Below are 19,980 nucleotides of genomic sequence, written 5' to 3'. Positions count from 1 at the left end.
CTGATTCTGCACAGCCCAAGTGAAAGGTCGCGACTACACAACAAACCGGAATCCCACCTCAAACACTCTGACTCTTACTAAACAAGGCTTCAGACTGGTCTCGCCCTGCTGGTCTGAGCTGCTGGCTCCGGCCCGGGCGGTACTGCCGGCGCGAGCGGCCTCCCCTCCGACCGTCCGGACGGCTCCACCGCCTGATCAATTTCATCACAGGAATCTCTACAAGCTCACAGTCTCATACACACACACACACACACACACACACACACACACACTCGCTGGCCACATCTGAAACGTCTCTTCACCGCAGAGTTTCACGGCTGCAGATAATCGGTCCGTGATTGTGCAACTCCTCCCACAACAGCTTTACCACACACACTCTCACACACACAGCACACACATCACAAACGCACACATTTGGTGGACGCACATAAGATATGTTTGGGGTTTACTGTTGTGTCCGATCAAACACACAAGACTCCAGTGACGTGAACGCCACATATTTCCAAATGTGCTGTAACAGAAAAAGCGATGTCAGCGATTCAGTTTGGGCGCATTTTCCCCCCAAATCATTAAATGTTGTAAAATAATTTGAAGTGAGTCTATGAAAGGCCCCGTAAAGTCTTTAGCGTCAGGTGATCTGACGTCAGATATCGATCGATCGACCTGGCGTCAGATCCTCTGTCCTTAGATACGAGAGCGTTGCTATGACACTAACTGCTGCCTGCTGTGTTGTTTTCATCCTCAATCCATCAAAATGGCTTCCAGATTTGTGGAGGACCTCAGCTGCTCTGTGTGCCGTCACGTCCTCAGGGATCCGGTGGTCCTGCCGTGTGGCCACAGCTCCTGTGGATCCTGTCTGCAGGCCTAGAGGGAGGGAGGTCAGTCCACAGTGACCCGTCTGTGAGGAAGCAGCTATGTCCTCCTGATCTGTGTTGAAGAAACTGCGAGGCTCACTTAGTGAAGAGAACCCAGAGCCTCTGCACCTCCATCTCCTCTGACACTGGAGCCCTGATAGATGTGGACCAGGCCGTGTGGAACAAGATGGAAGAGATGATCTCCTCCATCCCGAGGCTCTGGTCTAAAGACTGTAGAAGGTGTGATTGCATGAAGCATTTAATTTGAGAGTTAAATGTGGCTTGATCCTGCTGGAAGGGATATAAAGTATTTCATCATTTAACATAAACATACATATCTGAACCTGAAATCAAACACGGTGCCTGTTGAGCTGCTGTTCACTATGAAACCTGTAGGGGTCACTGTTGTCACTTTCAACCCAACTTCAGTGATGAAAGAAAATTGGTACACTAAAATCTTTTAAAAAAATAAAAGTAACTTTATATCAACTTTAGTAAGCTGCTGGGGTTTTTTTTATTGATCAGCATTCGCGAGTGATGATTGGAATCAGAGTTCAACAGTAAAGCTCTGAGAAACCTTGTTTATTAGATCAGGTAACACAAACTTTTTTACACAAATATACAAAAGGTAAGACATTAAAAATAGTTCCTCATAAATAGCAAATTACTCTGTCATGTAAAACTGGGATAAAAGTTACATTTATTGCATTGAAATGTAGTGAGAAGTAGATAAGAGCATAGTATCTAAGTGCAATTTAGTTCATATTGAAGAAGTCATAAGGAGCGCTTGGTGGATTGGACACAGCTAACGCATCCGCCATTGCATAAAATAGACCTTTAACCTTTCTCCACTGTATAGAGATGATGTAATGATGGGAGTGTCTGTGGGAGAATGTTACCATGCACGCATTAAAGTACCAAAATATCATCAACAACTTTATAAGTTTAAATCAACCAAACACCGAATGGTCGAAGCGACAACACTCTTACTACGGGAACTTAAGCTCCAGACAACTACGACATTTATGAAGTGCAAATCGATGATAAGAAATTGTTTTCTTCCCAAATCCTTGCAGCATCGTTGAGCTCTCGCACAGTTTGGATCGACGCATCAGCAAACGGGTTCATTTAGGAATTATTTAATCCTCTTGTGTTGTTTTTGTTCCTATTTTTCTGTAATTTCAGGTGAATTCCTCTCTAATTCAGCCTTTTCCCTCTTTCAGTACGGTTTTGAGTCGAGTGAGTGACAGCATTAAGGTTCCTTTCATAACACTCTTTGAAACGTTAGACCGTGTGATTCATCTCTGGTTGGTTGTTGTTTTTACAGGCTTTATGGGTTTATAGTTAAACATTGCATATTTAACTCAGCGTACCGTCACAGAACTTCTGCAAGTTCTCAAACGCAAACATCTAAAGCCATTAATTGTCTTAATGCAGACGTTATTGTTTTCATTCCATTGCAGTAAGACGTGAAAATAAATGTGAAGAGAACTGAAATGAGTTTGAGATCAGAAACCGCTGATAATGAACAAAATCTGACCTTTGATCTTCTAGTAGGAGGCTGATCAGGGAACTGTTGCCTGGTCGCCTTGGATTAAAGAATTGGTTTCAGATCAGCAACTTTACCCCTCGTCTGGTTTTTCGATGATGACATCCCGTACAATCTGCTTCATCATTGGTTTGTGGACTAAAACCTGAAGCCTCTGCTGAGCTTAAAGGGCAAATGTGACCTGAACATGGAATGGATCAATCTCCACTACTCTGTCTGTGGGGTTCAGACACATTTAAGTAGACGTTTGTGTCTAATGAACACTAAACACGTAGGCTGGCATCAAGGGGGACAAGTATCAAACATTTACCGACACACACACACATCATACACAACACTTAATAAAAGAAACCTTTCAGGAAAAAAACATCTACATCCTCTCTGAAGAGTAAATATAAACAACCTTTAAAAAAATAATCTCTCTCTTTGCAGGGTGGATTGTGTTTGTTCTGGTGCCGATGCAGACCTGAAATATTGTGCCATCAAATAATTTATCTGCATCTGGCGTTGTTTTGATTTATTCCAGATTAGCTTTGTGGTGGATTTACACTCTTCTCTTACAGGTCCGGCCCCAGAGCCTCCATGTCCTCACATCCAGACCTCTCCTGTCCCAGACTACCGTTCATTCCTTGGCGGGGACCCTGCTCCCCCTGCTCCCCCTGGGCTTTCTCTGATTCCCCCTGTGCGAGTGTCTGTGTGTGTGTTTGTGTCAGGTCGTACGCCTCTCTTTCACCTTCCTCCTGGCTGCACGAGCAGTCCATCGCCTCCCCGCCGTCTCTCTCGCTGACAGGGACTGTCAGAGACCAGCTCTCCCTCAGCAGCTCCCCCTCCTCCTCCTTCTTCACCACCTCCTCCTCCTCCTCCTCTTCCTCTCCGTCCTCGCCCCCTCCTTTCTGCCTGCAGTAAGGGGGGATCTCGATCACGGCGTACTTCTTCGCCCAGCTGCTTGGCGTCGCTTTCTGCTGGACTTCGTTTCCTGCTTCACACACATAGGAATGGATGATGTCACAGCTCATTGATAAGTACAGTAAGTTATCAAGTTGAGTTTGATAAGACATTTGTTGACACCTTCCGGCTCACCTTGCTGAGTGGCGGCGTGCTGGTTGGAGTCACAGGTGACAGAGCCGTTGTTGTTAGCGACAGCAGCTCCTGTGGGGTTGAAGACCTCTGAGTGGGGGAGTTGGGGGGACACGGGTAAGGAATGGCACTGTCTCCCCGGCAGCTGCTGCCAGTAGTAGAACGCCTCCTGCTGGGCGGAGCCAGGACCGCACTGGGTGCTCATTAAACTCCCAGGAGGCGAGCGGAGGTCGAACACCAGAGAGAAGACGGACGTGCTGGGCTCGTCGTAAAACTTGATCTTGCCCCCGCACAGGTCCTCTCGGGCGGTGAACGGGTTGACCTTGCGGACTTTGGTGGATCTCTGGGAGGTGGGGGGGTTGTAGTAAGGGTCCTGGACGTTGACCTTTCTGCCCGGTTTGCGGGCGAAGATGTCCGATTGGCTGCGGCTGAGCCAGATGTTTCGCCGGGGTCGGGGTGATTTCTGTGGGATTTTGTCATCCTGGAGGAGAGGGTTGAGCCTCTTGAAGCCCTGAAGCTTCTCCCCTGGAGTGAAAGAGAAGAAAAAGATTTACAGCAACTATACATGTATCAGCTGGGCTTGTTTTAATGTGCAAAACTGAAACTCCACACTGACATTCAGCCTTCTGTCGACGATGTGTGTACTCGTATGTAACCACTAGGTGGCAGTACAGTCTACATCACACTGACTTCCTTGGAAGTTCCTCAAACGCTTCTCACTACACTTGAAGGACATTTCCTAGAGAAGCTGAAGAAGCTCTGGAGAAGAAAGTGACAATCTTTCTTTTCACAGACTTGAATTAGCACAGTGGAGGAAATACAGTGAAGATCGACGATGAAGAAGATCACTGTTTTCAAAGGTTCAGGTGTTACTGCTCTGCTCACTGGACTCAGATCTGCCACAAAATGAATGGGAGGATATGAACTACACCTAAAATAATATTTGTTTTTATGGAACAAAGACATTCACACTCCAAAGCTAAATCTAGTTTGTGGAAATGCTGATAGCCTGAGGTAAACACAGGGGGAGCTGTGGAGGGAGGAGCAGGAGTCTGTGATGTCAAAGCCAAAAGAGTAAAACACACAAGGAGTAATGACTAACTGCTCATATAAAACACAGAGAGTTAGGGAGAGAGTTACTGTGTCGCCATGGCAAGTTTCTATTGACCATCTGTCTGGACTTACAACTTTTAAACACAAGATTTGTGATAGCAGACTTCCCTTCCCTTGTGTAAACCCTGTGTCCTGTGCAGTCATGTATTCAGTCATGTATTCCTCTGTACTCTGCAGAGGAGAGGAAAAGGAGCTCTTTGGCGACTCCAAACAAAAACAGAGACGCCTCCTGATGGGACGCCCGGATGGTCAGACACACAGACGGCCGTCCGCCGGACCAAATTAGAAGTGAAACCTGCGCCTGCACAGATCGAGTATCTGAAAATAGGAATGTTGATCTCAGACCAGTCTTCCTGTCAAGTCATGGTTTGTGTGATCCACAAAGCCCTTCTGTCCTTTGAGGTGAAACACGTCAGGTAAACCTCACTATGTCTTTGGCAAAAACAAATGTTGATGAATGTGTGTGAGAGGTATTAATGTGGGGACAGGTTTATTAGATGCCTGACAAAGTAGTGTATTGTTTGGTGAGGTAGTGGAAACTGGGCTTGAATGACGACGATGGGCTGACGACTGGACGAAGGAGGAGGAGTTAACAATGTGTATCACAAAAGAGGAAAATGTGTTACAGTATTTACCCCGGTTTCTGAACGGCTTGTCACTGAATGGATAACGTACGGCCACTGGCTGACCGGTCGCCAGATTTTGCAATAAAGTGTGAAAAACCAGGGAAGTCAAGAGGGAGTTATAAAACACTTTACAGCCTCTCCTCCTGCCAGCACGCCCTGCAGGAATTTACTGGTCCCTCAATGTAAACAAAAGGAGGTGGCTTTTATTGACTCTAAAGTTGAGATGATGTGTCACACAATCGCAGTTAAGTGTGCCTTGGCGTGCGAAAGTGATGTTACAGCGTTAGCGCCGTTACCTTTGGGCACGGTCTTCTTGTCCTTGTCTCCGCGGTCTTCTTGCATCTCTTCGAGTTTAGCATGTGCAAGAACCTCCTCAAGGGACCGCACGTTGTCTGGGAAGGAGGGACGGAGTTTGGGGTCCATCTGGGAGAAGAACAAAATTCACCTTTACTGTTTGTAAACATGGGAACACACAACACAACAACCCACAGACTAAACAGCCACAGTGCGACAAGTTTATCCACAACAACAAGGAAACTACAGCGAGGGTCACGCTGCGTGGCGCTGCGGTTTCCAGCAGCGTCATCAATGAACAGAGCGCCATTGTGAATGTTGTCAAGGCGAACCGGACGAGAGAGTGGTGAACTCACATTGCAGCAGTTGAAGGCCACCTGCAGGAAGTCAGGCGGACAGTCTCCAACCATGTTCTGGAACATGTGATAGTCCAGGCCAAAGTTCTGGAAAGGAGGAGGAGACGGAGAGACGGAATGATAAATACATATGGACACATGCAAGACAACAGAGTGTATTTACACACACATGAGAGCCGGCCCATCCTTTGAGAGTATACACTTTAACACTATGAGTCACGGAAGTGTTACAGAATAATATCGGGGTGATGATTATGGAATGCCAAGCGGTGTAGAGGAATATAATGAGCTTATATGGTGAAGAAGAGGATGTCAGCAGTCACCTCTGTGCGGGGAAGGATGTCTGGGTCAGCCTGGACCCTGGCAATGATCTCACACAGGATTATACCGTAGGAGAACACGTCAGCCTGAGGACACATAGGACACAGATGGTTATTAACCCCTACAACACCCCAAAATGTCAAAGGTCAAACTAGGTGACTTTACCTTCTCATTGTACGGTTCACCTCTCAGAACCTCAGGAGCCATCCAGAAGGGAGAGCCCACCACCGACAGCTTCTCCCCCTCAGCTCTACACACACACACACACACACACACACACACACACACACACACACACACACACACACACACACACACACACACACACACACACACACACACACACACACACACACACACACACACACACACACACACACACACACACACACACACACACACACACACACACACACACAGTTAGTTAATGATTATCTGTAACATGGTGCCATTAATGATCCATCATATTAAGGAAGTCATCTATAGCAGTGTGTGTGTGTGTGTGTGTTCTCTGTTACTGGCTGAACAATCTAGTAAAGTCCTGCACACAGATCATCTAACTTATGGAATCACTGAGGAAACATTGTTGACTACGTAGTTTCTAAATTGTCAAAGTGGTAAAACCTCATTAACATATCAGTGTGTGTGTGTGTGTGTTCCACTGTAGCAGCGGACATGAATGTGGAAGTGAAGAGAGAAGATATGTCATTTCCCTCCAAGTCTCATCCTCTTAGCAGATTAGAGAAATAATCACACAGCAGCACACATGCACATGCATTGACACAAGATTATCCAAATTATAATCTCTTCCTGGATACATTTCAGTAGCAGAGAACAATCACACTGTGTGGTACAACAGCATAACAGAATAAACACACAGAGAGGCCCGGCCTTGCTCGTATCCTCCTCTTATCAAAATTCTAATGGAAGTTAAGTACGTGAACTACAATGCCTGCTAATGTGTGTGTCTGCCCTATGTGTTAATAAATAACCCTGTGCCTGGTGTGAGGAGGAGGAAGAGGAGAGCAGTGAAATGGAGCCGGGTCATTACATCACATTTGTGTCTTCTGACCTCTTGCTTCATCAAATCCAAGCTATATGTGACTCAATCAAGACAGGGAATGTTACAAAATGCTTTCTTAGGGGAAAACAACTTACAAAAGCCTTTGACAAGCTCATGCAGAGTGAGACTGGGTATTAATTCCTAATAAGGATCCAGGACTGAGTATCATTATGCAAAGCGGTGTTTTGGTAAGAGCAGTGATCAGTAATGCATCATTGTTCCTTACATATTAGTGGGGATCTTCTCTGCCAGGCCAAAGTCTCCAACCACCGCTGTGTAGCCGTTGTCATCACATTTGATCAGGCAGTTCTGGGAACATAGAGAGAGACAATGATTGTTGCCGTGTCCTTTAAGTCAAACACACCACTATACTGAGGCGGTTTGTGGCTAAGCAGCGTCTGCCACAACTCTTTTTTACTGGTTAGACTTGTATTGGCCTTTTCAACATGGGCTCATTGTGCATTCCGTCAGAAAACAAAGGGGAATATCAGGCCCCGCCAACATGACTGCACTCACGTTTAGACTGCTCCACTTTATTTATTATTATATGCGTGTGGGCGGGTGCCTGACCTTAATTCTGAAAATCTTTCTAAAAAAAAGACAAAAGCTATTAATATTACAGAGAAATGGGTTGGGAGCAATTACACAGAATAAAAAAAATAGCATTATAATGAGGGAAGTAGCCCTGCCTGTGACCTTTTGCAGCTGTGATGTGACTCACAAGCATGTGGACGATGTGTGTGCAGTAATTAGAGGAGTACTTTAACTACAAGGCTAAGACCACACCGCTCAAAGTTGTTACTCTGTTCCTTTTTTCAGGGCTTCAGGGGATGTGTGAATTATGCTTTAATTTATGTCTTGGCGCTTTTGTATTTGTACCTTTTTCAGATGCCCACCTTTAATCTATGACAGGTTAATGTGTTGTGCTCCGGGTCAACCTGGAAACGTACAATCTGTTTGGCACAGATCACGACAACTGACAATTGTACTCTGACACGCAGAGGTAAAAAGGTCAAAGAGCGGGAGTACAGACAAGCCCGGCAACCAATCATCAAAACAAGGCATTTCCCGTTTTGCTACTTCTGTCAAATAATCAACCGTCTCCCAACAGCATCCCAGTCTTACAAAGAGACGCCGCTTCATCATCCTGGGGCCAAACCAAACACCAATACTGCATTATGAACTGTGAAAACCAACATCTCTGCACTAATTAAACCACGCCTACAAAGAATCCACAAGCACACCAACAGGAAAGTAATAGCTTCTCAGTTTTGCCGACACAAGAAGCTTTCAAGAATGTGCGTCAGTATTTTGGTTTTTAATAACAGGGCTATTGTAGCATTGCTATTTAGAGGATATTAGCAGTTCTAAGGTTATCACCTCTGGCCCTGCTTTGTGGCTGAGCTGTTGCACAATAATAGCATTTAAAGTTGACTGCAGCACATCTGCCAGAGCTTTATGTGACACGGAGCTCGTCAGTGTGATCAATCTACTTACTGCCAGTGTTTGTCTATGGAGATTACATGGCTCTGTGCTCAATTTTGTGTGCCTGATAGCAATGGGAATGACTGAATTAATACGTCTGTTGTAACCAAACTTAAAGGGTACGAACATTCTACTTAAACGAAAAACAAACTTCAATTAACCTGATGGTGGCGCTCTTACAAGAACACTTAAGCCTGGAAACAGAAACGGGAGGGGGGAGGGGTCGGCAAGGGGTCTTGTAATTAACCTGTTAAAACTCCAAGATAGAGAGACAGAGCCACAGCTGGATGATAAGATGGATGATGGGGCCTAGAATGAGCGCCACCTCTGACTCAAGCCGTGTTTCCACATCGCAACAACCGATTTGGCCGTCTCACTAACCTTGGAGGTGAGGTCTCTGTGGAATACGCCTTTGGAGTGCAAGTAGGCAAGACCGCTGGCGATGTCACAGCCCATCTTCACCCTGCTGGGCCAACTGAGGTGTTTGTTGCTGTCCAGAAGCTGCTCCAGGTTTCCACCGTTGATGTACTGAGAAGAAAAAGACAGATTTGATTATTTAGTTTCATATTTTGTTAGTTAGTGGACAGATTTTGTTCTTTTGCAGGGGGCCGATACACAACGAACAACACACACATAAATAAGATGATCTGAGTACTGTGGAGAATGGTGAGTGGTTTCACAGTAGTCAGGCTCCTTTATTCCGTCCATCGGCTTTGATCAACATGAACTCGTCTGGCACTGCTGCTCGCATGCAAACACACAGACGCACTAATCCCATGTCACATATCACGAATGCCAGTGTTTAAGTAGAAAGAGCGTAGATGGGATAAGGGATGGTCAGCTTTAACCGAGGCTGCCGAGATGAGTGACAACCACAGAATTAGGACATCGGGGGAAGGGATCTCGAACGTCTTAATTCCTGTTGTCGTGTAAAACCCGTCCTCTACAGGGAACTCTATAGAAAGATGAATACAATTCAAATTTCCTGACAATGTTTTACAATAAATGTAAGGATACTGTGTGTGTGAGTGTGTTTGTAATTTGATGATATCCCTATGATGTCGTGTGTCAGTAATAAACTAATTTAACTTTTCATTTGGATCCTTAATGTTCACCATGTGGTTTACCGACTGAAAGGGGCTTAAAAATGCATTAAAGGTAAATAAGGGAATTCCAAAAGCTGCTTATCTAGCAATGGATTTTTTTTACTATTCTATTTAATATGTTATTGATATATCATAGTAATAATCTGACATAACACAAGAACACATGATGGCTCCCTGGGATGTCTGATAATATGCATACAGAATATAATGCCATACCAAATGTAGTGCAGAAAGCTTCAATATTCACTTTGAAACACACTCTTATTTGGATAAGATCTAATTCACAACATATTTGAATCTTTTCCTTGAGTGGGGTTTGAATAATCCCACACAGTGATTTCTTTGCATGGGGCACATGGATGACCTTGAATAGCCACAGCTTTGCCTCTGAAGTTTGTTTTGATGACTTCCAGAAGCTTCCAATGTTCCACGAATTTGAATCCACCAACACAGTGAGTCGAGAAGAATTTATAACATTTCAATTAAAAGAATGGTGCCAGTGTGTGGAGTTTCTGCGGGTGAATCGCTCTGAGAGCTTGGTGGCAATAACACGGGACGACAACAGCTCTAAAATAAAGAGAATCCTATATTTGGATTAGAGTGAAGTACGCTTCTGTGCGTGTCTAGAGGTAGTTTGGGTCCAGGCAGTAGCTTCATTCTGCATTTCCTCTCAGCGTGGCCTCATAACAGGGGTCAGGTGACAAAACACCACGGGCCTGCTACCGGGATCGGCTCGGCCCTGTCACGACACAACAGGATCCTTTTACACTACAGAGAGGAAAACAAGACCTACTGCACAGCATGTGTGTGTGCGTGTGTGTGTGCATATGGATCTAAGGTAGGTGCACCCGTGTCTCAGGTTGGAAACCCTCTGTGATTACAGCACAAAGCATTTGTAAACTCTGTGTGTTAAGATGTTTTCCCTGTGCAACTGTAAGAAGAATTTCCCTGTGGCTTTGTCCCAAAGACCAAAATAAGCACATTAACAATGCAACACAAACCGTATAATCATGCCCGTGTGTCGTACCACTGACTTCTCTCCAGTGGGATGAATCATCTGTGTTTTGGAGTTTTTTCACGGTCAAATATGTGCCCAGTGTATGCGTATACAAATACAGAAAGGGTTATAGTGATTGTACTGCAAACCGTGGGTTCACCTGTGACGGTCTCTACACCTAGCATGTATGTGTTTGTTGTAAATGTGGATTTGAATGTGTGTGTAGTAAAAGAGTTTGCTGGCTGGGGACATCAAACTGCATGCATACAGCCTGAAAACACTGCTCACTGTCACCCTTATGCCTTCAAATGAAACTTAAATGTTATGAGGTGGCAGCATCAAATTGTTTTCCCTTCTCCCTCCCTCACACACACGTACACATTCATCCTAGGGAACATTGAGTTCCTTCTGTTATATACAATTACAGGCTGCTGTGGCGTGTTTACAGATGACATCATGTTCACCTGAAAAATCGCAGGAACACACACACACACACACACACACAAGCACACAGGTCTATCAGCGTTCACACCCAGGTTTAAGCACAAACAATACATAATGCACACACTACTTTATTATTATTGAAACCTTTGATCTCATAGCAATTGTTGAATCTGGGGTGGTGTGTTTGCGTGCGCTCTTACCTCAGTCAGAGCATGAAGCTGGCCCTCTTGAACACACACACCTATGAACCTACAACACAAAGAGCAGTCAACTTTATGGTTTGGGGAATTTTCAGTATTTGATTGCACTTCATTCATGGTAGCAAATCAAGTATCGAGACTGACCTATATGATTTAAAAAGACATTCACACAATGTAGACAACTATCAGTATTTCAAACATTACACAAGATTTTAGAATTACTAACAGACATTAAAACATTGTGTATCTTTTAAACGGTCTCCTTCAGGATATTTTCTTATGCTGGTATTTAATTAGTATCTTAATCTAGTGTCAGACGTTCTGACATCCCACCTCTCTCTATTCTAACAGGGTCGGATCAAATTCATTTAATTAATTTGAATTATCTGTAAAATACTTCAAACCACTTCCCTGGCTTTGTCTGTCACAAGTAAACAAAGCAGCCGAGAAGATCGATTTGAAAGATAAGATTAGGAGAATTCCCCAGGTGGGCAAGACCTGACAAGCGATACCTGCATCAGTGCTGCTTAATAACTGTTCAGTCACTTTGCCTGCATTCCATCCATTCCTCTCCTGTATTGCAGATCGCACACAGTATCTGCCTTCCTGTGGTTTAGTCTGGGACATGAAACGACCTTTCTCCTTCTCAAAGTGATCAAATATAGAACAACTAAGAATAGAACTGAGAATAAAGTCTTGTTTTTATTTTTGATGGCTTTTAAATGAGTTTCATATGCACAAGAGGTTGAAGAATTTCCTTAACCCACAGAGGGCCGTGTGTTGCTTCAACTAGTGTGGTGTGAGCCAACTTTGTTCTTATTACCAGTACTGAAGGCTTCACAGTTCTGGAGGCAATGAAAAGGTCAACTTTGTGGGTCCTTGTTGGGATTTTAGCACACAATGGCCCCCTCAGTGACTGCTTGTTAACACACAGACACACACACAATCCACTGGGCATGCTCAACAATGATGGCATTGTAAACAGATACTGCACATAAACACAAGTGCAGACATAGATCACTGCAGACACACACACACAAACACACACACAGGAATTCTATTCTGGGGCATATGAAATGATATGTTTGAATCCATTTATTGGTTTGGTCTACATTAAATTGATGCTGTCGCTGCAGGAGCACAGAGGAATGGGTGAGGGTCTTCAGAGTGTTGTGCATGTGCAACCAAATGTTTTGTTTTTTTTAATCACGTGGCTTTAAAACTTCAATGTTAATAGATCAGTCCAGTGTACTTTGCTCTAGCGTGCCTGCTGCGACTAACAAGAGCAGGCCGTTCAGAAAGTCTCTGGTTAATGGCTGAAGGTTGAAGGCTTTCTGACACAGTTCCTGGCCACCGAGGAAAACAGGTCACAACCACACAACCATGTGAAAATGAAGAGGAAGGAGTTCAAAACACCAGAGTGACACATCAGTCATATCCTGTATATATATATCTATATTTACTGACCTGAGTATGTTTGGATGTGAAAGCCGGTTCATCAGTTGCACCTCTCTCAACATGTTAGTCCTGTTGCTGCTCAGCTTGTTCATCTTCAGAGCCATCACTTGGTCTGAAGCTCGGTGACGCACCTGCCAGCCAACAATGCAATGGGGCAAAACATTAAATATATTCTGTTGGCTGAAAACACTGGGATTGTAACATATTTATACAATAACACCATCCTAATATCAGTTTGGGTCACTATGGCTGCACAGTGAACATACTAATGTGTTCAGAGAGTATACTGTTCTCTGTAGATACGTTTCTTGTAGTTCTACCCACACTGCCTGTACTTCCAAAAAATGTCTTAGCAAAAATAGTTATTCCTGTTATGTTTGATCAGGTGACATGAGCTGATGTGATACCTAATCTCTCTTTTAAGACAGAGAGGGCAGACCACTGTGTGCTTCAATCCCCAATCTAGTATTTACTCTTTACATCAACAGACGTAAAGCATTCAAGTTGAATCTTAACAGACAAATGAAAATGTGCACAGAAATAGGAAATGACCTGCAAACCACAAAACCTAGTGTCAGATACTGAGCTGCTGCAGACCAATTTATCTACTTGCAGACGGTTAACTCACTTCCTGATGCTGAACTACAGCATAAATAGATTTAGAAGACGATGCAGGGTTTCATCTAGGTGCCAAGAGTGTACCCTGATGTCTATATACATGTGATCATCTGAGCATCTTCATTCACCATCTAAAATGTCAATTGGCAGAGATGATGAAAGACCAGAAACCCACCACTGAGAAAACCTTTGTTGACAATCAGCCATATCTAACAACATAGGTATGTTTCTATGGACTTTGATTATCGCACCAAGATTAAGGCAATAAAGCCCAGTGCAAATATCGAGGTATGTTACTGAGTAACAGCAGTAAAGACAAATACTCAGTATAGTGTGCAGCAAGCAGCAGGTAAGAGAATGTGGCAAATGGGATAAAGACTAAATTATGAAATGACGCTAATACTATTGTTTCTTGCAAAATTCTAATTATTATAACACACACACACACACACACACACACACACACACACACACACACACACACACACACACACACACACACACACACACACACACACACACACACACACACACACACACACACACACACACACACACACACACACACACACACACACACACACACACACACACACACACACACAGAGACAGCATGGGCCCCAGCTATGGCAGTCTCCACCGCGGAAACAACAGATGGCCACCTCCCCCCATTGCCTCCATCCTCTACCTCCCAGTCGTCTATGTTCACTTCCCCCCACAGCATTTATTCCTGACCCCCCCTCTTTCTTCTGCTGGACTCGTTAACAAACCATGATCCTAAATCTTGGTCTTCCCCAACAGACAACCCCTAGCTCTTCTTATTCAGATCTATTCATGCTTACCTCTTCAGGGTAACTCACTCCCCCAACCACATGTACTACCAAAACCTTTCTTCGTCTAGACTCATTCTCCTCCAAGTGTCCGCAAAAACTGCTAGAACCTCCTCTCCACCCCTTTATCACAAACAACATCATAAATTAGACTCCAAGCAAGAAAATTCTCTCCTTCTGTCCACCTTCTTTTCTCTCTACCTTAGTATTCACACAGGAAAAAACAATAATAAAGAGAGCGAGCTGCCTCAACCCAAACTAAACTGTGAACATCTTGGTTAGGTCTAGTCCACAGTTATGTGTGCATGTCTGTGATGAGCAGTCCTGCTTATCTAAACTTAACTGGGTTATGCCCAAACTTCATACAGGGATTCTTAGCCTTGATGTTATGGAGATAAATCTGATTTCTCTGCCGGTCAATGTTGATAAAGCATCAAGATCGATATTGCTGAACATGCTTGTGTGTGTGTGTGTGACTGCCAGTCTCATGCCTTGAGGGGATAAGGACAAAGTGCCATCACTTTGAAGTGAATACAGTCCAACTTGACCTCATAGCGTCAGGGAAAGGCGATGGACCAAGACAGCTCAGAAATAATCGGCCTTTAACTCACCGAGCACATCAACCTGACAGCATTAAGGCCAAGCACAACACATTCTTTCTAAGTGATAAAAGTTTAATCACAGTCATAAACAAAGGAAGAAGCAATATAATTGTAAGACGACATCATGGTATGAACGATCTTAAGGCCCGTCATATTTATTACACATCCTGGGATGGACACAAAATGAAATGGAAGAGTGTAGGAGAAACCAAAGGGACACCTGTCTATGCTGAAGTGAAAGACTCCAGGAAGAACTGAGAGAGGCTCACCTTGTAGACATCAGAGAAGAATCCAGAGCCGATCCACTCGCAGTTGAAGTCATCGAGGCGTGTAAGACGGGAGAAGGCACTGATGAGGGCTCTGTAGGATGACGGCCACACCCTGCCCACCTGAAGAAGGCAAGAGAAGACCGGCTCAGATTCCAAACAGGGTCAGACTAAACCTTTGTACCATATGAACCCTGTTTTTGCAAGTAGTGCCTTTGTGATATGTTGCCCACTTCTGACTATAAAGCAAGTGAACTGACCTGTGAGGGTGGGGTCATGCCCAGCTCGCCCATCCCTGCCCCGCCAATGCCGTCTTTGTCGTCATGGAGGCAATCGGGTCTCGTCGGAAACCCAGCGATGGAGTTGCGTTTATTGCGGTCCATGGTGATGTGAATGATGGCGATACCAGTGAGGTCAGGAGATTCTTTTACTGGTTTAAACTGGGTTGAAACTAATCGTCATCCAGCAGCAGTTGAGCTCTGGTAATTCAGGTTTGGGTTTATACACCCAAGTCAGGCATCGACGGACGGTGAATCCCATAGACCAGTGTTCACTGAATTGCAGTTTGGGGCCCTAAAACTAATAAGGGCCTTTGTCTTGTATGGGCCCATATGATACAAGTACTAGATTGTTTCAATAACCCAGAATATTTACTCTGTTTGTGTCTGTGGTGAAGATATGTCACAATCATAGAATTCAGTTTGAAACTATGATAGCGGCACTGCTGGTGACAAACCCTGGCTGGTTACAAGACGTCGTCCTACTAGCTTCACGGCTAGTAATGAATGAATGGTCGGCCCTTGGACAACTGGAGAAAGTAAAGAGAGAGGAACATTTTAAACAGTTCATATTAACACCAGACATACACTTGACACAAAATAACAGTATGTGCGTCTCCTACCAAGAAAAGGAATGAGTGGAAAACTAAATACTACCATGATCTGCTTCTATATTGTCTATTTAAGGACTTGGCTTTTTGGTTCATTCTTGCCTTAGGACAGGTGACACGGCTCGCTGCTAAACAAGCCCAAATGCAGTGGCTGCACTAGGGGCCGATTGTCCAATAATGGGAGATTAGCCAAGGAATAACTCAGGTCCTCCACCTTTCTGCCATCCAAAACAAAATCAGCAGGGTACAAAGGAACATGGAAGGAAGTGTGTGACTATGGGTCATTTTTAGACTAGCAAACAGTGTGTGGCTTTTCATATCTAACTTTGCTTTCATGCTGGAGAGTGACTTCTTTGATTATCATAACATTTTAAATCATTCTTCCAAATACATGAAAATGCTATGACTTTTGGTGTTCATATCTTCTTCATATATATTTTCTGAAATATTCAGCATTTTTTAGGTCACAAATCCCCATTTAACCTATTCAAACTGAGCACATGTTCAACTTTTAATAACTTCCACAAATGAGACTTCACAAACAATACATGTATAGACACACAGGAATGTGTGTCCTCTTTTTTGGACCATTTCTATTCATCAGGTAGTTCACCTGATTCTCACGGTCCAACCTGTTTTCAAATAGAACTGACTGAGCTCTGTATCTCTGCTTAATTGGCTACATCTGTTGTTTTAAACAAATACAACGTTTGTCAAAGATGTGGTTTCATTATATCTGAACCTACAAACATGGTTGAGTGGTAGCCAGGATCTGCCTTAGTCCTCAAGCATTACATCACAGAATACTGAGATCATTCTCTGTCCCTGCCACAGGATTTTCAACCTCCTCGTTTTTGTAGTCGTTACGACAGTCATCCAATTTTGCGCCAACAAAAATGTAGGCCACAAAAACTGTGCCTAAGCCTCCTATCCATTTTCAGGAGCATTTCCATCCATGAGCAAGAACGGACATGCTCCTCACATGTACAGTATGTAACTCTGTCTGCATGGTTGTAAGCAAAAGAGCAGGTAAAAACATCACTATTCCCTCCCCTCCCCTCCACACACACACACACACACACAGTTATGAACACAGTTATGAGTTATGAACTCTGCTACTGCTGGAGAGCTTGTTCATGCAAATGATAAGGGGGAAAATGGAAACCATATTCATTACAATATTTGTTCTATGTATTACTTCTGTTTACTCTCTTCAGAACTATATATGTTCTAAATCACCCCCTGTTGCCTACACACATCCAAAGGCGTGTATCTAGAACACCACAGTAAAGGGCCTGTGCATGGGAAGGGGTGGAATCTTTTAAAGCAGACTTTTTTTTGGTCCGTAAAATGTGGCTGGACGCTACTCCAAAACAGATGGAACATCTCCACTGCAGCCTGAGGCAAAGCCTTTAGCAGTAGTTTGGATCTTGGACCCTATCCAGCTGTGTCCCTGTAGATTACAGACTATTGTAAAATGTCAATAATAAATCAAAGCCTTTATGATGATGATATGTGTGTAAAGAGCGAGAGTTATTAATGAATGTGTGTGTGTGTGTGTGTGCGCTCATTAACCGACCCATTAACACATTCACAGTTTGAATATTTAAGCAGAATAGTTACCCAGTGAGGTAAGACAACAAAGTGATAAATGGGCAAATATTCATGTTAACTATATATTATATTATATATATTACGATCATTTGGCAGACGCTTTTATCCAAAGCGACTTACGTTACATTACCACCCTTCGCAGAGGGGGGAGCAATTGAGGGTTCGGTGCCTTGCTCAGGGGCTCCTCGGCAGGGGCTCGAACCGGCGACCCTCCGGCTCCCAAGCGGGAGTGGAATTACCCACTACCCACTGAGACAAACATTTACTTTCTGCATTGACATTTTACATATGTGCCGACACAAAACAAACTAATTTTGAGCCATATCATCCAGCCCAAATCAACCCGCTCTGTTCTTCATACAAACCCAGATTACAGCGCACTAAATTTACAGAAGTATTCACGTAGTTGTAGCTGTAGTTTCAGTTAATTGCAATTCGATGGAAACAGAGCTCACATTTAACTAAAAGAAGAATGTTTATAGATTATAATCATTATGGTACACATGCACAAAATGTGAACAGTTCTTTTCCCTGACCACCACCTATTGTGCCGAACAGCCATAATATGAGCCGCTGCATATCTGTCATTCCTCAAGGGTTTAAAGTAATGAACAAGTCCAAGGGGCAGGTACCGTGACAATAACCTGCACATTATCTGAACAACACACTCGGCTAATGAGCCAAACACTGCTTGAAAGGATAAATCATATATAACTATGACGATGTATAAAGGATAATAAGAGTAGTTTGAGTGCAGAGGTTGCTGACAGGTTGCAAGAAAACGTAAACAAAACAGCAACACAACAGGCGTAGTTTCAAGTTTTGCTCTTACCTACTTTGTCATAAGGATGACTGTTTTGCGAGGTGCAATTGACGACTTGGCAATTTAGGTTCTGATCCCTGCCAGTCCACTCAGGTACTTCTCCAAAGCGATGAGCGGCAGCGGAGAGATGGTAACGCAGCTAGCTTACTGGCTGGCTAGTTTGTCAACAAAACTCAAGCTAAGCGCTAACAGGCGTTAGCTCGACCCCCCAGCACACGAAACAACAACTTTCTGTGCCCGCGGCACGTAACTATACCGAAATTCCTTGAAGTTGAATTTACCAACTGAACACAAAGGCTGCTTCTGTTGTCTTGGTTGTCCATAAAAGTCGAAGTTTAATGTTGTTTGCCCGCCGAGGATAACATGTCAGACGCGTACTGCTATTTGACAGCAGCGCCGTATCGCTCAGCCGAGTAACTCCTGCTGGTCCCGCCCATGTTTGAGTGACAATTGATAAGACCAATTGGAATCGTGCGGGCGCGTGTGTGGGGCGGGTCCCATTGTAATCCATCAGGAAACTTAATTATAATAAATAGTATTTAACAAGCAAATATAATAATAGATTGGACGTTACAGTTCATTACGGCTGTGGAATCCGGATCAAATTAGTGATTGAAGAACAGTCAACATCGCTTTATAAAGTGATGTGGCGTCAGCTAGTATTTGTTCTCGTGGGAATAGAGCGTCACCTAGCGGGCACTGGGCGTACTGCACCATATCTCACAGTGGAACAGCGGGTGAATTGAGGACCATCCGTTGATCAGGTTCCATCACTCTCTGTGTGAGAACTGTCACATGCGCTCGAGTAGTAGTTTGTGTCTGTTTTCACACTTGGAGTCCGCACATGAGTTCGGCATTATATTTGTTACATTTTAATTTGGTCCGCTGGTTTCACATTACATTAAGATAAGCCGACACACTGTGACGTGTTTGACGTAGATGTGTGATTGCTCTCATTCATTTTCATTCATTTACCAGAATGTTTCCCAATGTTCACCATGTTGCGATTTTATTGCTCCTTTTATGACCTTGTACAACTGGCTGAAGAAAAAAAAGCAGTAATGTCTGTGCAGAACTCTGCGCCGCTACGTCATATGCTCAGATACAACGTGCTCCGGGGTTGCGAAACCGCCGCTGACTGGTTGCTATCCAGTTGTAATCACAGTGGCCGATACGTTCACAAGAAAGTGTAAATAAACACGTGTAATGAAGATATCGCAGAACACCTAGATATTGCAAAGGAATAATTCGGTAAACATGCGGGGTTGCTAAGGTGTGATTGTCATGGTTTGATGATTGCTTTGGAGTTTGATGTCATCAAGGAGGTCACAAAGGATGTTTGACCCAAAAAAGCAAATGAAAAGGAAATACGGAACAAACTGATTTGGTTGATTT

At 43.9% G+C, this 19,980-nt stretch overlaps 1 protein-coding gene across 3 annotated transcripts; it reads right to left on the bottom strand.

Moving 5' to 3' along the window:
* Window positions 1–1,474: 1,474 nt before the first annotated feature.
* On the bottom strand, window positions 1,475–18,991 carry tesk2 (testis associated actin remodelling kinase 2). 3 transcript variants are annotated; one of them, XM_076148393.1, is made up of 13 exons: window positions 18,595–18,991; window positions 15,520–16,067; window positions 15,263–15,382; window positions 12,953–13,074; window positions 11,486–11,534; window positions 9,120–9,266; window positions 7,480–7,562; window positions 6,356–6,440; window positions 6,193–6,276; window positions 5,870–5,956; window positions 5,516–5,642; window positions 3,484–4,005; window positions 1,475–3,382 (listed from the first exon to the last, which is right to left on the bottom strand). In XM_076148393.1, the coding sequence occupies exons 2-13, from the start codon at window positions 15,640–15,642 to the stop codon at window positions 2,961–2,963; spliced, it is 1,971 nt and encodes a 656-aa protein (XP_076004508.1). In that variant the 5' UTR covers window positions 15,643–16,067; window positions 18,595–18,991; the 3' UTR covers window positions 1,475–2,960. The 3 variants fall into 3 exon arrangements, with proteins under 3 accessions (XP_076004508.1, XP_076004507.1, XP_076004509.1); XM_076148392.1 differs by having other exon boundaries at window positions 18,599–18,991; XM_076148394.1 differs by having other exon boundaries at window positions 1,475–3,379; window positions 18,599–18,991.
* Window positions 18,992–19,980: the final 989 nt, after the last annotated feature.

This window comes from Genypterus blacodes, unplaced genomic scaffold (assembly GCF_046128005.1).
Source record: "Genypterus blacodes isolate CSIRO-AG114 ecotype Tasmania unplaced genomic scaffold, CSIRO-AGI_Gbla_v1 ptg000005l_1, whole genome shotgun sequence".
Taxonomy (NCBI): domain Eukaryota; kingdom Metazoa; phylum Chordata; class Actinopteri; order Ophidiiformes; family Ophidiidae; genus Genypterus; species Genypterus blacodes.
Note: the sequence above shows the minus strand (reverse complement) of the source record. Positions and strands in the feature narration are given on the sequence as shown.

Excerpts from the sequence above, each read along its gene's own strand:
- tesk2 (XM_076148393.1), bottom strand. The coding sequence starts at position 15,642 with ATGGACCGCAATAAACGCAACTCCATCGCTGGGTTTCCGACGAGACCC. Across the intron at positions 13,075-15,262 it reads TCTTCTCTGATGTCTACAAG|GTGCGTCACCGAGCTTCAGA; the intron begins GTGAGCCTCTCT and ends GTTGGCTGGCAG. Across the intron at positions 6,441-7,479 it reads GAGAAGATCCCCACTAATAT|AGCTGAGGGGGAGAAGCTGT; the intron begins GTAAGGAACAAT and ends GTGTGTGTGTAG.